At 39.2% G+C, this 16,272-nt stretch overlaps 1 protein-coding gene across 7 annotated transcripts in view; it reads right to left on the bottom strand.

Annotated features, from left to right (window-relative positions):
* Positions 1-3,384: 3,384 nt before the first annotated feature.
* Positions 3,385-16,272, bottom strand: part of NAV2 (neuron navigator 2) — a 400,908-nt gene continuing 388,020 nt past the window's right edge. For all 7 annotated transcript variants that reach the window (XM_086472167.1, XM_086472160.1, XM_086472161.1 and 4 more), the window contains 9 exons: positions 14,525-14,620; positions 14,199-14,367; positions 11,958-12,193; positions 10,573-10,727; positions 10,002-10,073; positions 9,322-9,518; positions 8,866-8,984; positions 4,256-4,459; positions 3,385-3,510 (listed from right to left, as the gene is read on the bottom strand). In XM_086472167.1, coding sequence (XP_086328293.1) covers positions 3,385-3,510; positions 4,256-4,459; positions 8,866-8,984; positions 9,322-9,518; positions 10,002-10,073; positions 10,573-10,727; positions 11,958-12,193; positions 14,199-14,367; positions 14,525-14,620 — 1,374 coding nt within the window. The remainder of the gene's footprint in view (positions 3,511-4,255; positions 4,460-8,865; positions 8,985-9,321; positions 9,519-10,001; positions 10,074-10,572; positions 10,728-11,957; positions 12,194-14,198; positions 14,368-14,524; positions 14,621-16,272) is intronic.

Below are 16,272 nucleotides of genomic sequence, written 5' to 3'. Positions count from 1 at the left end.
GGGAGAGGAGCAAATGGAAAACATCATAAACGTACACAAAATACTCAATTCCTAGTTTTTCTCTTTAAAAATGGCTAGAAAAAATTCATCAAAATGCAGCACTTTTAATCAAATATTTACATTTCTATGTTACAATGAAAAAATGTACATCTTATAGAACATATTTCATAAACTGTTCCACTGGAAATGACTAGATCAAAACAGCAACCTTCCATTTAATATCGACAAAGAAAATTTTTTTGCGTTTTGTATTTTTTTTCTTGAAAGAAAATCGCCACATTTAGACAAGATTTCATACACATAATATCGAAGTTAAGCATCAACAATGAAGTATCAGTTTGCTTCTTCCAAAATGTACAAAAAGGCTAACCAACCCCCTCCCGCCCCTTCCCCAAATAAACCACATCTCATTTATGGCCTGTATCATTCTTGGCAGGTCTGAAGGAAAGAAAATGGTTTATACTTTCAATTTATAACTCAACATGAATGTTGCATAGAATCTTGCATTTCTTTCTTGATCTTTTTTTAAACAAGCCAACTTTGTAAGCACAAAAAGGCAAAAAAAAATAAAAAAAGGAAGCGTTTTGAAAAAGCCTTAAATGAGAACAAAGTCACTTAAAGAAAGACAATGTATGAAAAGTCTTGATAAAAACTAAGACTTGTGCACACAGGTAACCCTGCTTCCCGAAGTTTCAGAAAAGACACTGAACGTTGTGATGCTTAGAATGACTAGCCTACTCAAAATTGCCTCTCTCACTGTAACCCAAGCTAGTGTCAATAAAAAATAATAGAGAACAGAAATTCCTTCCTGAGCTTAAGCACAGGATTAAAAATGACAAAAAAAAAATTACCCCCTTCCCCACAAATAAACACCATTTTAAACATGTCTTATAGCACTCAGTTAAAGGTTAACCGAGACATTTTCTAGGATATTAAGTCCATTTAAAGCCCTAGCCCTGCAACTGGATTTTTTCTACAGGCACATGCTCTGTCTGCATGGATTCAGTTGGGGGATTAGGTACCAAAATTCACAGTAGTAGCAGGTAAAGTCAGTGCTGGGAAGCAGAATTGTCAAGACTACTGGAATAATTAACCTCTCTCAAACTCATCATAGCATGCTATGTATTTGATTCCGTACAGATTTATCCCATTTTTACAGTACCAAGAACTGGATTAGGAACATTGGCTGAGTAAGCCCTGGTATTTCATTCAGTGAAATAACGAAAGAGAGTTCATAAGGTTAAAACAGTAACAACACCAAGCTCTTCCCCCCATCATTAAAATATTTAAATTTTTCTTTTACAATATTTTTCTTTAAAAAAAAAAAAAAGTCATCAGCACTTAGAAGTTGTAACAGGAGCAGATTCAAGACCAGCTCAGTAAGACAAAGTACAGTTATGTTACAGAAAGTCATGAGGTATAATAAAACGATCCTCTCGAGCTGAGTCACAGAAGCATGAACTTGTCTATTACTTCAAACCCACAAGCTCTTACAAAAGTGTTTGTAGTAAGTTTTCTTTCTGTACATTGAAAAACCAGCATATTCCTGTAATTTATTAACGACAGCGTTTATTATAGTTGAAAAGCCTTTTTATTTCCTCCTGCATGGATAAAACAGCTCTTCAGTAATTTATTAGCTGCAGATTGATATGAACCTGAAAAGTTATCTCATTTCCCTCCTTTTTTGTCACATTTAAACAAATTCTAGTATCTTATACAAACAATATTCACAGCAACTTATGATATTCCAAGAGATGACTTTAGCCCTGTTTCTTTAAATAAAATCCCATAATATACAGCACTAATTTAATCAAACACAATTAGTACAAAATAAGGCATCGCTTTAAAAGTCAGCACCAAAAGATAGCTGGAAAGGCTAGTACGAATCAATATTGAGGAGTGACGTTTTTGCTGAGGTACAGCTGACGTTGCGGTGATGGTGGTGTAAAAGCATTTGCTTCCATAAAAAGGAAAGTGCAATTCTTTGGGAGGTGTTCTTGTTCCCCAACAGAAGTACAAGCCTTAACACTGGTAGTGTAGGTGTGTGCGTTCAGAGAGGAGGAGAAATCAAACCAGGTTCACAGCTCTGCCAGAACTCAAAAGCATGGCCCAGCTAAACTGAAAAGATGCAGTACCTTCCCTCCTTTGTTTCCAGACCTGAATACTGCTAAAATACTATTATTTTTTTTTTTTTTCTGCAAGTAAAAATAAAAGCCATGGAAGTAAGTAAGAAAGTCATGTTGCCACTGGAGTAGCACTGGAACTGTCACTGAGATTTAATTAGCCCATTTATGGTTGTGCTGATTGGAACGAAACCTGCAAATAAAACCTCAAGTTTTTAGAAAACAGCTGTAACATTTCATGGCAAGAATTAAAACCTGAAAGTCCGATTAATCCCTTTTCAGGGGCGTAGCTCACCTCCGTGTACAGGGCTCACAACGCCTCTGCACCGCCGGAGCTGCAGGACTTCACGGGGCACGGCCCTTTCGCTGACTTCTGCGGAGGAGGGAAACTCGGCTCTCCTCAGTGTAAATAAATCGGGTGTAACACCACTGAAGTCAACCGAGCTGGTTACGTGGATGTAAGTGGGAAGAGAATCAGGCCCTGACTAGCAAAGGGCCACCTGATCTTTCACTTGTGGTAGGATTGTTACACAGTGTTTGAAAAAACCTGATTTGTTCAGACTGTATATATATTTTTATATATTCCTATTTATATATATATCTTTATAAACACACAATGAAAGAAAGCCAAGGTCTCAGACTGGCAAGGAGAGCAGCGCTTTTTCTTTTTTTTTTTTCTTTTATCTTTTTTAATATTTATTCAAACTTCCCTGTTTTGCAGCTTTGCCTTTATTGAGTATTATTACCAAGGCAAGCAATATTGTTATAGCACCAAAACTATATGAAGCTGAGTTTAATCTGCAAAGCTGATTGGTAAAAGTCCAGCCCTCACCTGAATGTAGTTTGGTCAGAAGCAGCATAGGCAAAAATTTCCTCTCCCCTCTCCTTCCAGACAGTACATGGCACAAAGCTGTTTGCTTCATAGCTGTGAAGTTCCTCCCCCCCCCGCCCCTTCAACTTTTAGTAACGATGATTATTTTTAACATCTTCAGTATCTTAGGCATGAGAGCTTACAGCAACTAAACAGAAGAAAACAAAGGAATAGTGCAGTTCTCATCATCGTCAAAAGAAAAAACAATACAAAGGTTGCTTGGGTTGCCTGCACCCAGGTTCAAGACGGACTCAAGTGTCTTGTTCTTGCAGCTCTAATACTGAGATCCCAGCCCGGCCCAGGAACATGGTCTTTTCATGAGCCTGTGATCGGGGTTCTTGCCGACTGGGAGAGCAATAATGGAAACAAGCTATTTCTATCTGAGGAAGATCACAACGTCGACTCCAGGGATGAATCGAGGATGTCGTCGTGATGGCTGTTGCTGTTAGAGTCACTGTCGTAACTCTGGGGACTTGAGTAGTTGGCTGCTTCTTGCAGTCTCATTAGCATGTTCATCTGCAAAGGCACAGAAATTCATGATTATTTGTATTCTGAGGTAAACAAAAAAACCCATCAACTCCATATGAAAGCTACAGTGGCATTCACTTTGCCAGTAGGTAACAAAGGAAAGGAAAAGACAACTGGGGTAATTAAGATTGAGTGTCTGAAAAGAGATATTAACTGTAGAACATGCTATAGCAGCACTCAAGTTCATCATGAAAAGCACGCTTTTCCAGTAAAGGTGCAAATGAGAAGATTGAAGGGATTAGTCCACAGACGCACTCAACAGGATTCTGCAAGCATCCTACCCCTGCTCTAACCCATGGAAATATGTCCAGGTCAATCAAAAGAGGCAAATCCCAATGTCCTCATACTTAGCTTAGTATTTGCATATGTATATAGGAGCTAGTGAAAAGTGTAACACATGCTCTACAGTCCCAACTGTCCAGAAAAACGTACACCTCAACAGAACAGCTTCAGGGCATTCATAGTTTACACAGCAGTTTCAATAACTGTTTACTTCAAGCTCAAATCCTCAAAATATCCTCAATAAATGAATCTGAAAAACTCCTGCCACTGTTTTCTTGGCTTTCTGTGCGAATATGTTCCCCGAGCTGACTTGATGACTTCCCCAGACACACTGCCTTCTCATTCTAAAACTTTTAAACACTCCTCAACTGTCCTTTACTTTTTATTAGTTTCTAATCCCTAGAAACCAGAGAAACGAAACGGTTCTGCCACTTCAAAAATGAGAGCTTACCAAAGGATCTCCTTCAGCATCACTCACTGGAACTTGTTTGCTGGTCGAGCCTTCCCGCGACATCGAGTAGCCATCAAAGCCCACGTCTTCAGGCCGCAGCTGTAGCAGAGGAGGCCACTCATGATGCTGCGGGGTGGCTGCCCAGGGGTAGGTGTCCATCACCCATTTGGCAGGATCCTCCCAGGGCGCTCTCCTCCCATACAACTGGGAAAGCACAAAAACACAGAAAACATTCCCATTAGTCCACCATTTCATTTGGCGCCTACCTAACTGAAACAAACGTGCCTTGAGTCTTGGATTGCAGAAAACACTTGCAAGCAGGGCTGAACAAAACCAAACGGGATTTCCCTTACCCTAATGACATACAAATTTTCAGCTATTTTTAATGGCAACTGATTTGGAAGAGGCTGACCAACCCCTCTGAGACCGCAGTGCCCTTCTGTTGGCACCAGTTGAAGAAAGGGAGACCTGAAAATAACCCCACTTAATAAAGTTAACTTAAGTAAAGTCAATACACAAAAGAGGCCGTCAATATTGACAGCCGGATCCCACCAGCAGCTGCCTTATCTACATTTGCTGTCATTGTGAAACCGCCAGTGGAATGTGTAGGAGGAAATGTGAGACCTGTCATCAGGCAATAATGACAGATGTCATAGCAAAAGCTTTTCAAGCCAGGGGGAATTTCTTTGTATTCAACCCAGAAAGAACACCAGCAGGATTTGGCTATGTTCATGTTCTCATTTCAAGTAAGCAAGTTCTATTTCAAAACCTTTTTCTGTTTTGAACAGACTGTGTTACTGAATCCCAACGTATTCTTCTTGTTCTGTTTGGTTAAGTTTGCCTTAGTTAGACAATAAATTCATTTTAACATCACCTGACTTTCAAAAGCATAACTACAATTTGAAGCGACTTGAAAGCTTTTACTTCTGCTTTACAAATCTCAGCCTAAATATCCTTCAGCAACTGGAATTCGTTGCTGGCATTTTGAATTCAGACAACTCTCCTGCACAATGCACAGGGGGAAAAGCAGTGGTCTAACAAAGACATTCATCATCTCTCTGACAGGTCTCAGGCTACCTAGCTTTCCTCATCATTATTTCGCCTTGGTTTTTTTATGGTTTTATTTTTTGCACGCACAAAGTATTAAATTGCTCTAAATCCCAACATCTGCTTTATTCTGAAGCAGAACTCAGTGAGTGCCAGCCCAGAGCAGAGGTGCCCAGCAGATGGGGCTAGGCAATCTCAAACACAGCCTCTTCCACAGCCCCAACACTCTTCATTCTTCAGTTGTACTGTATTACTTTCCCAGCATAATGTCTTCAGGCTGTGGTAAACCAGATCTCCTATTTTAATCTCGTTCTTGCATTTACAGCGATACATGTCAGTTGGTAAGTGGAGAGGATTTCATATTTTTCATGTCTTTGCTACCTAGAAGGGCTGTGTGGATCCCAGCTCTTCTCTGAAAATCAGCTAGTAAGTAAAATTCCCATTTCAATATACAAAATCATCACGTATCTTCAGCAGATGAGAGACCGAATGACTAACTCACTACTCCCTCCCACAGCAACCAGTTCTGTCCATCCCTTGCACATGCACATTTTCTAGGGAGCAATTAAGGGGGCAAGGAGCACACCGGTTGCTTCACAAAGTACCAGAGAGAAACGTCTGGAGCAATGGTGGCAGGAAGCCACAGGGACTCTGGGTCCTCGTTTCGCTCTTGCTGCATTCTCTACCGATAGACCAAGCAGGAAGAACTGGGGTTTTATATAACCCTCTAATTGACACATCCCTGTTTGGAAGAACAAAAAAACTCAGCTCCAATGGGAGCAATTACTGTAAGGATCCATTTGGCTCACTTGTCTTTGACCCAAAATAGTTGTCTAAATGAGAAACAGAAATATAAAAATAGTTCAGTTTAGATCCACAGAGATCAGAGTGAAATCAGCAGTCCACCCTTCCTTTCTGGCAGGCAGTTTCATGAGAGGAGATGTGTTCTCAGAGGAGCCTTTGTGGGTGTGGGGGACAGAAAATAGCCCAAAATGAAATAACACTTGTAGCATTAGCTTGTTAATTAGCACAACTCTGGCTACTTTTTGAGTACTGAAGTCTTATTCTTATCCATCAACTAAACAAAAGAGAAATTACTTAAATGGAAATGAATTAGTGGAATTTGGGGAAATGGGACTGAAGTGGATCAAGAATCTAAAGCACAAAGTGAGAAACTGAAATCCTTACACCTGGAACACAAGCCATTGAAATAACCTAAGGGAAGATGCAGACACCAGGCAAAACAAGCAAGCAAAACCCAAGTTATTAATTGTTCTTTCTCTTCATTTCCATTACTAACTTCTCAACGCTTTCCACACCTACTGATCAGCGATATGAGAGCTTCAGAACACAGTACAAGGAGCCCAAGTATCACTGCAAGTATCAGTTTTCTCCTTTCCAGGAGGAAACAAAGTCACACTCTCTCTTGTCACTTGTTTTAGGTCAAAAAGATTATTGGCTCCCATTACCTTCCTTTATAAGTAAAATGGTTCTCCTGTTCTATTTCTAGGAAAGTTCCTCTGTGTTGTACTTTAGGCCCTATCATGTTGCTCATGTCAAAGAGCTCAACACAATTGTCTAAAGGAAAATGAGGTCTCCAGGCACTGACAAATTTCAAATAACAAACACAGTTTGCACAAACTCTGACCAAACTTGTTGAAGGATTTATGTATTTTACAGAATTGTAAGAAGCCATTAGTAAAAGCTGTGTTTTTTGATGACAGGCTTGTCTTCTCTCTCTTGTTAATATCTATAAATCTCTGCTGTACAGACAGCAAATGAAACCCAAGGTGTTTGTTAACTGCACTATGTAAAATCCCCCCCTTTTTATTTTAGTATTTCTTCAAGTACACAGACTGGTGCATCTTCATGATCTCCCCATTCTCCTCAGAGTGCTCCCATGCATATCAGAGCTCATTCTCTAATACAGGGAGGGTATTGCATAGAAAAGAAATGTAACAAACAAGCCAATCAAAACAAAATCTCAGTATTTTCCAAAAGAAATCTTTCTCACTTTTTTTACATATCCTAACAGTAAGTCATCCTGACAAATGCTGCAATGGTGAGCCCTAGGCAGGAGCAGAATGGAGAGAACTATTTTTCACAAACACGAAGGAACCATTTTGCAACACAACTGTTTCTCCACGGTGCTCACACTTGGAGATATTTCATGTTTCAGAAAGACTTCAGAAATGGAGACATATGTGATGGAGAACCTATTACCTATGTAAGTAAAGTTTCATAACTGTTAATTCTTGTTACTAATAACAAGCCACGTCTTGCTTATAGTTTGAATTTTCCCAGTCCAAACTTATCAAACATCCACTAGACTTTTTATCCCTGCAAGACTAAACCAGAAGACTCCCCTAGACCAAGTAGCATTTCAGCTTCCTCTTGAATAAACGGAACTGTCTGAGCTTCTCATCTCTTTCAACGACTAATGCTTGCTATCCCTTAATGACACCCACTGCTCTTTCCTAATCCCTTCCACTTTATCTGTCTTTTCCCATACAGAAGTACTACTCTCTTCCTACCTCTACGAGATGTAATTATAGCTTATGCCCTCAAAATGGCATTTGTCCTCTTACCAAACACAAGCTCCCAAAGCATTGCCATAATTTCCTATTCTCCATCTACCTTTAGCCCATTCTCAATCTTCTACTCTCACTGTGATCCACCATTTTATTTCTGTATGTGTGATCTCGTGTTTAGCTTTCATGCATGCAATGCCCAGAATTTACTGATATCTGATTATCCTGTCTCCAAACTCTCTTTTAAATGTTGTGCTGCCATGCTTGTTCTGCGAACAGAGGACTGAAGAATAGAAAAAAGCCATTTTTATCACAGTTGCATGGCAAGTCAACAGCAATCCTCTGTTGAACCCTCCTCCCGATTCCAACATGCTTTATTGTCACAGAGATGCTGCGAATTGTGTGGCAATGCTTAAAACTATTGAAATGGATACAGTATGAATCAATTACTAAGTACAGGAAATCAATGATGATTTCACTATGGCCTCCAAAAGAATTATGAAAGAATCCACTAAAAAATTCACCCTGCAGACTAAGAAGTAATCAAAAGGTCACCGATACTGATCCTGCCACTCATTAATATGTTTCTGTCCATACACAGCTTTGCTCCTCCTCTATTGAAAGACTTGATTTTCCACGGTAAATCCTGCATAACTAAGTAATGACCACAAACACGTTTTTCAGATGCACAGTACGATTTTAAGGTGTGCCTCCGGAACAGATTATTGAAAGATGCGTGGGTGTCTAATTCCCCCCACTGAAAACATCGGCAGTTTGGCACCGAAACGGCTTAAAAAAACCCCCTAATCTGGACTTTTAGTCTTCCATTCCATATTTCAAAATAGTTTGAAGTGAGTAATTCTGTCCAAAATTAATGACAATTTAGGCTACGTTTTCACAGACATGCGGGTATTCAGCGTGCAAAGTTCTATCTACAGAAAATGTTGCCATTATTCAGTTTTGTCCAATGCTCTGTTGCCTTTTGAAGAGATAGCATTCCAGACCTATGATTTTTCACTTTTGCCTGCTCACCTGTAGCCCTTCTCTAACTGCCTCCAGAAGATACGGGATGATGGAGTAGTTCCACAAGTCAGTAAACCAAACTCTAGAACCATCTACATCTATTGGACAGGAGAGGAAGAGCCGTGGACCTGGAAAGGGAAATTCAGGTATTACACTCAAATCATGATCCTTTGAATCAACTTGAAAAACTATACCCTTCAAGGTGAAAACAATTAACCAGATTTCATAACACAGTTTGTATCCAGGACTTAGAAAGAAGTCCCTTTTTCTTAGAATAAAGTGAAAATAAAAAGTTTAGAAACTTCTACAGTTTGCCTCAGAGTACCTTGTCATCTAAAAGCAGGGTTTTAAAGAAACTGTTTTTACCTGATATAGCACAAGGAAATGTACAAGGATGCACCTGATACACAAGGAAATAAAATACATATATTTAGGCATTCCTGAGCATATGGGCATAGCACTTACCAATAGTAACGTCAGAGGAGCTGTGTGCCTCCAAGAATTTGTTCAGATGTTGCCAGACCTTGGGAATCCAATCAATAATTTTAACCAGCTCTGCATTTCTCATCCTGCCACTGATCTCCGTTTCAATTAGTTTTCTTCTCAAGAAACGGCCAAGAAAGCCTTTGACTGGCTCAGTGTGGTTAGCACATAGCACCCATCTACGGCACAACAGCAGAAACATCTGTTATTTCTCTTCCATGCTACTGAACATACCTATTCCAGGCTAAATCTCTTCTACTATTTCTAGATGATTATCACAATCAAAATGGATTATCCCAGTCACATATATTTCTTAGCAAAAATTATTTTGGAGTGACGAGTTCACTAGATAAAGCAAGTTGGACTGTGCATTGTTTCAGCTTATTTCTCATTCAGCATCTGCTTTGCCTATTATTTAAAATTTAAAATTTGTTAGGGGATCAAATATCTCAACAATCCTCTGAAAAGGAAAAGTTTTACAAACCACAGTGGCTTTAGTAACACATCATAACAATGCTGCACGTGTTAGGGCAGCAACTAGTAGTGAATGGTATTTCTCTCTGTCTGCTATTTCAGATGATAAGAACAATTTCAGATGACTCAGTAGCCATTACTCCTTCGCCAGCCCGCAAAAATAAATAAGAAACATGAATAAACAGTACCTGAAATTATGGTGAAGCTGAAGATTAGGTGTTGAGGAGGTGGCTTGGTTCATTGTGCCAATGATATACGGACTGTTAAAAAAATAAAAAAAAAAAACCCAAAATCAAACAAATCAAACTCGTAAATTTTGAAAAACAACTTTTTAGTAAGATCTCAACGTTAAAAAAGGTTGTTCAAGCTTCTTTTGTCAAAGAAGGTTTTTGTAATTACTTATAACCAAATTCTCTACTGAAAATCTGACTTCTGAGAACATTACATTCTGAAAGCAAACCAGCAATCTCAAAGCAGGAACTTTCACTAAAAATGGGGGTTTAGCATTGAAGTTCTACTGAATTAAGTGAATGCAAACTACCCAGACTCTCTATTACTTTTTTATTACTGATTTCAGAGGAATTGATCATTTTATTAAGAAAAAACCCTCTGAAGTGCTGACCATAATATGGATGGTCTGGCCATCTCAGTCCACTTTACCAAATCAATCTAGAGTTTGGTTTTCTGATCACATTTTGCAACAGCGGTGGTCGACTACAGTACTGAAATATGGAATGTGTTCTGACAGTGTTTCTTTACCATTTGTGGTACTTGCAGTTTAGAAGTCCATTAAAGATCTCTCCTAGGGAGCTAACATGATGCAAATTATCCAAAATGATTACAAGAGGCATATCCACTGCGTTATTTTCGCTGTTACACTGGTCTGCTAGGTTGGACAGGTATTGGCGGAGTTCCTGCAAAGTATATATAAAGAAAAGCAAAAAGGAAAAAAGAAAGATAAAGAGAGCTTTCATCATATTCCTTGAAAATCCAGTTAAGACAAATAAGCTCCTATCTTTGTCATGAAATCTAAAGTAAAAGAGCCTGCCATCTTACAAATGCAATCATTTTCCATGAGAAAACAGAAGAATATGGTTTTCCTTCTCTTTTGTAGGTTATGCTGAAGATTCAAAGACTGTATCAGAAATCCTGTGTGAGATAAGGGCTTAAATGGGGACAAAATTTTGTTGTTTGGTTTGTGTTTTTCACTCGTGCTGTCCTAATCTGACACTCGGAGGTCTGAAATGTATTTTTCTTTCTTTTCAGGAAATTGCTCAACTCTCTACGTACCAAACCAAACGCTGCATTCCAGCTAGGTTTGTTTTATCTTCTAGCGACTGTGTTTCTATCAAAATACAGCTGACAAAGTTAAGCTGGAACAAAGAATCCCTCAACAGCAGCAGAATTCAAATACCTTCAGTAAGGCAGTGAAAGAAGGGTGGCCTTCCGGGGCTGCTGCTGGGTGACTGGCTGAGGCCGAGATGCTCTCAGCAGCTTTAAAGCATTTATTCCATAGCACGTCTCAATTTAAACCAGTGGCCGACAACCACAATTTCAACCATTCCTTTCCTCCAGAGCAAAATGTGCCCAAGGCCATCAAATATACAGCTTTTTTTTTTTCCCTCCTTTAATCTAGACATTCACTGGAGGTATATTCAGCAAAACCAGCAGCTCATAAAAAAGCAGAGACACGCCTTACCAGTGCAGGAATGTGTCTGGACAACAGTCACTCCAAACCCATGCAGATTACAACTGCTGATACTTGCAGCTGCAGAAACTCGAGAGCCTAGAGATGCATTTGAGGGTTTTTGGAAAATTGCCCACATGCAATAAGGATTGCTTAAGTTGCTGGGAATTTTATGCAGATGTTTAACTTCCTGGGCAATTCTCAGGCTCCTAACCACTTGAAAATCGTGACACCTTTAGGTGTTTAAATACACACCTGGAAGCCTGCTATTTCAGGCCTATAATCAGGTGAATCTGCAGTCTGAAAAACTTAAACATTGTTCCCTTCAGGATTAACGTAATGCTTCAAAAAGAAAGGCAAGTACAAAATCAGCTTTTGACAGATTAACAGAGAAGGAGTCTCTCACTTTTGATACACGGTAGCATTAATTGTGCAAAGATGATTTCTGTGTCCTCACCTTACTGGATTTATGGTCCACATTGAAGGTTGCAATAATGCCATCGGCCAACTCCCTGCCCTCTCTAAGCACCATATACTCAGACAGACGGTTTGCCAGGTATGTTTTACCAGTGCCACTGGGGCCAGATAAGATAATCCGTCTGTGTTCCATCAGGAGAGAGACATAACGCTGCAGTATAGGCTTTGGGATCAGTGATTCAAACACCAGACCGTCCAAACTGTTCTCGCAGATACCTGCAACAGGAAAAGATTCCCCATTTAGAGGGATTCCCAATTTTTATCTGAATTAGCTGCGTTTTTAAAAGGTTGTTTATTTGGGTTTTTTACTACATAGCTGTAATGCTGCAAAGCAATCCCGTTAGGGGAGTTCGAATAAATCAAGGTTAGTTGAAACAACTAGATGGTCAAAACTGAGAAAGGAAAAATTGATTTTGTGAATGCACCTGGGCCCAGTAATAGCAGGAGAACCCCCCAAAATAACACTTTGAAACAGCAGATTTAGATCTGACCAAGCTGTTTCTCACTTCAGAGATAAATCTCTTCCTCACTCTGGCATCCCATACCGTGGTCAAGAGAAGCACATATAAAGCTGGTAAAACGAGTGTAGAAGTGAAGCCTGGATCGTCCTTCACCTTTCTGTTTTCAAAGCACTCAGCTGCACCCTATGATGACCAAGTCCCTATGAAAGTTGCCACGCTAAATAATTCCGGGCCACTCTTTTCACAGACAAACCATCCATTTTACAGTATTTTGCCACGTACGGTACACATTCATCCAGAATTTACCTGGCTACTTTTGAATCACTAGACAAAACCCCCAGCTATCATCAACTCCCCCTACTTTCCCAAACGCTTGTAATTAAACTCCCTCTCTGTATGCTGATAGTTATCTCTTCTACCATAAAACTCCTACTGATAAGCATTTACGCCATGTCAGCAGTCACTTTAGGCAGAATTGGCTCAGGGAAAATACACAGTGCTTCAAAATAAACAGCAGAAAGGGAAGTTGGCAGATCACACAGAGAAATGTTTGCACCTCAATGGTTACTTGGAATATTAAATATTTATATAGGCAGCTTTAGATCTCCAAGGTATATGTAAGCGATTTTCCATAAATTGATTAAATACATTTCTACTTTATTGAAAACTGTTTTCACATATGAACTTTCAAAGTACAAGTCAAGCCAATGCAAGTTAAACACACAATCAGATTGCAGCTTTACAGGTATGGCTAGACCTTAAGCAGTATTTCAATTGGGATTTACTATCAGACAACGTATTCTAAGTAAGCAGAATACCCTGGGTTCACACCAAGCCTCAGTAAATTCCGATATTTCATGGCTTATTTTGTCTTCCTGCCCACTGAGCTGCTACCCAAGGTAATGGATTTTTCACACCAATATTCAAAAATCAAACTCCTTTCAGTTAAATCCACAGCCAAACGTCAAAGTTGAGCTACAGTGTTCGGCAATGCCCTAAATACGCTACCGTCTGTACGCAGATCTATGCTAGAGATTTCACTGGTGTAACTTCAAGCAAACTGATGTACATTTAAAATGCAGCAGATGAAGATTTTTTCCCCTCAAATCTAGTCTGACAATATAGTTTTCATATAAAAATGGTTCCCCGAGAAACCATTTGAGAAACACAAGCATTAAATTCTTATCAGTATGATACAACAAAATTAATGTGAATTCTGAAAACCACACATTTTGAAGAAAACCCAGATTTTAAGGTGTCCCATGAATTCTGGGATCCCTCCTTACTGGTGCCTAAGGAGGAACTCTTCAGTGAGACCAATCAAGCAAGTTAAAGCAAGGGTTTTTTTTACTCTGCATGAAGGAAACAACAGCTATAGCTGTTACAAAGAGGTAATGAAAATTCTGAGGCTTCCTTTGTACCTTCATTTGGAAGGTATTTTGCTGCTCAAACAACTCCACTACATCCCTTGTAGTCTGAGGTCTTCTCCAGGACAACTTCAGGCATCAGTTCAAGATATGTGCAGAAAACTGCTCTGTTTGTTATCATTCCTGTTGTTACAGGTTGAAAATCTGCTGAATTTACAGACTTAGCATACTGTCTTTATCAAGTGAAAACAGAAGACCAGTAAATGAAAGGCATTGAATGAAAGGGAAAAAGAAACACAGTAAAAAATTTCTAGTCCTCTGAGTTTCTTGACACAGCAAGCTTTGATAAAGTTAATCAGTGAGAACTACAACAGATAGGTCAAGTGTAATTACCTTTGATGGTAACTGAAATAGTGTTGTTTTCTCCAACGAGATAGCCACAGGGCAACAATTCAGGTGTCTCTGCACTGTTAGTGCGTTTGATTTCTCCAATGTTGTAGCCCAGAACACTGTCTGAATTCAGTCCCAGCTGGCTCACGGGATCCACGTGAATGATGTACTCCTAGGGTGAAAAAGGGACAAGAGAAGTCAGGCAGCACCGAAATCTCCGTGAATTTGTTCTATGCTATAATAGTAATAATCACAGCGAGTTAAATATTGCTTAGTACCATCAAAATCTAAAAAAGAATTCAAGCACACAGCAAATTGTACTCACTAACCTTAAATAACCGTCGAACAACCCCATCCAGAACATCCCATTTGGTCTTGCCACTGACTCCGATGCAACCTATGAGAAAGGTGCGAGGCCTCGAATCCTAAATGCATAGAAATGTAAATTTAAGTTAATAAATTCTAACTGTATCAGACAAGTCTGTCTAATGTAATTAAAATGCAGGCTTTTATTATTCTTAATTTTTTTTAAATTATGGTGCATCTTTACTACTCCACATGGTGAGTTCTGAACACTTTATAAAATCCTTGTTTTCTACAAAACATTTTCTATCGTGTTGGAGTGACAAATCTAAAGGATACTAAAGCGGTACTGATGTTAAGTAAAAGGTATTTATTAATCAATCCATGAACAATACAAAAAACCTCTGAAAGGATTGCAGTTTAGCAAAAAGACTGAAAGACTGTTAGGAAAATACTAAGGAGGAAAGTTCATGGCATGTTATTTTTTACATGACTTCACAAATATTTTGCATTTGCAAGGTTTATTCTATTTACTTCTAGAAATGCTGCAGTGGACATAGAACTCTAAATATATATATAAATTATACATGGTTATATGTATAGTTACATATAGAAAGAGCTTTATATAGACATATTTATATATAACAACTTCTGTGCCATCTTTGGTACATCACAGCATTTGAGTTCCTAATTTTGTTTCTGATTTCTAAGGCAGATAGAAAAAAAGCAGAACGCAACTAATTCTTCAGTTCTTCTACAGCTGCACTCACTGTGAAACATTCTTCGAAGAAAAACTGATTTCTACTATAAAACTTCAACTAAAACTTAAGTGGTAACTTTACTGACTGTGAGCACAGTAGAGTCCAATAGAATTAGCAATAGAATGTAATTACATTATGTTAATTTGCTTATCCAGGGCTGTAATTATTAATGCAAAATTGGTATTTAATGGAAAGACCTGCTGAATCAATTTTACTTCTGATTGTTTAAATTTTTGTCGCCCCCCCCCCCCCCCCCCTTCCAAAAGACATCAAATTATTTCTTAAATACACTTTTACAGGTACTCGTAATGTGAGACAGCAAGGTCACTCCTTGGTAAAGACTGTGTGGTACATCCCTGCCCACACCACACACAGGAGGTGGGCTGCAGTTTTAAAATATGTGAAATTTATTTGGGTATTTAGGATTCTTTCAACTACTTGCTAATGTAGAATGTCTGAAAGATGTCATTCAAAATGGGATACTTGAACCAGAGAGGTCAACTTGGAACTAGATGGAGAAGGGTTAGATCTCCCAGTTTGGATCCATGAAGTTCTCCAGAATATCAGGGCTTCGAGCACCTCAGTGCACCTTCTATCGACGCACTGGATCGTTTTCATTACTAGTTAAAATTTTACTGAAGTTTAACAGACAGGCCCAAGAGCTTTGTGCAGTGTTTAAGGTATCAGTGTTAAACAGATGCTACCCCAAGGTACAGATCAGTCTGCTAACGTCCCCGACACCGAAAGACTGGCCTGGTTTCCAGATACTACTGAAAGGCTTAAATTGTAACATTATCACCTAGAACTACTAAGCGATGGTCTAGTCTAGCAATCCCGTGTTACCGACGTGTGCTTCACGGCCAGTGCTGATGGCACCGACAAGAAACTGCAAAATAAAAAGCTACTGGAGGCGAGTCCACAAGACAACCTAAACCAGCAGTGTTGGCTCTCAGCAGTTCCAACAAGTGGGAGGGAGCAGAGTGCCTTGCCTACCTCTAGTGATACACCAATGA

Source organism: Leptosomus discolor, chromosome 12, assembly GCF_034619465.1.
Source record: "Leptosomus discolor isolate bLepDis1 chromosome 12, bLepDis1.hap2, whole genome shotgun sequence".
NCBI classification, from domain to species: domain Eukaryota; kingdom Metazoa; phylum Chordata; class Aves; order Leptosomiformes; family Leptosomidae; genus Leptosomus; species Leptosomus discolor.
The sequence above is the reverse complement of the archived record's forward strand: the minus strand, read 5'-3'. Positions and strand labels throughout refer to the sequence as shown.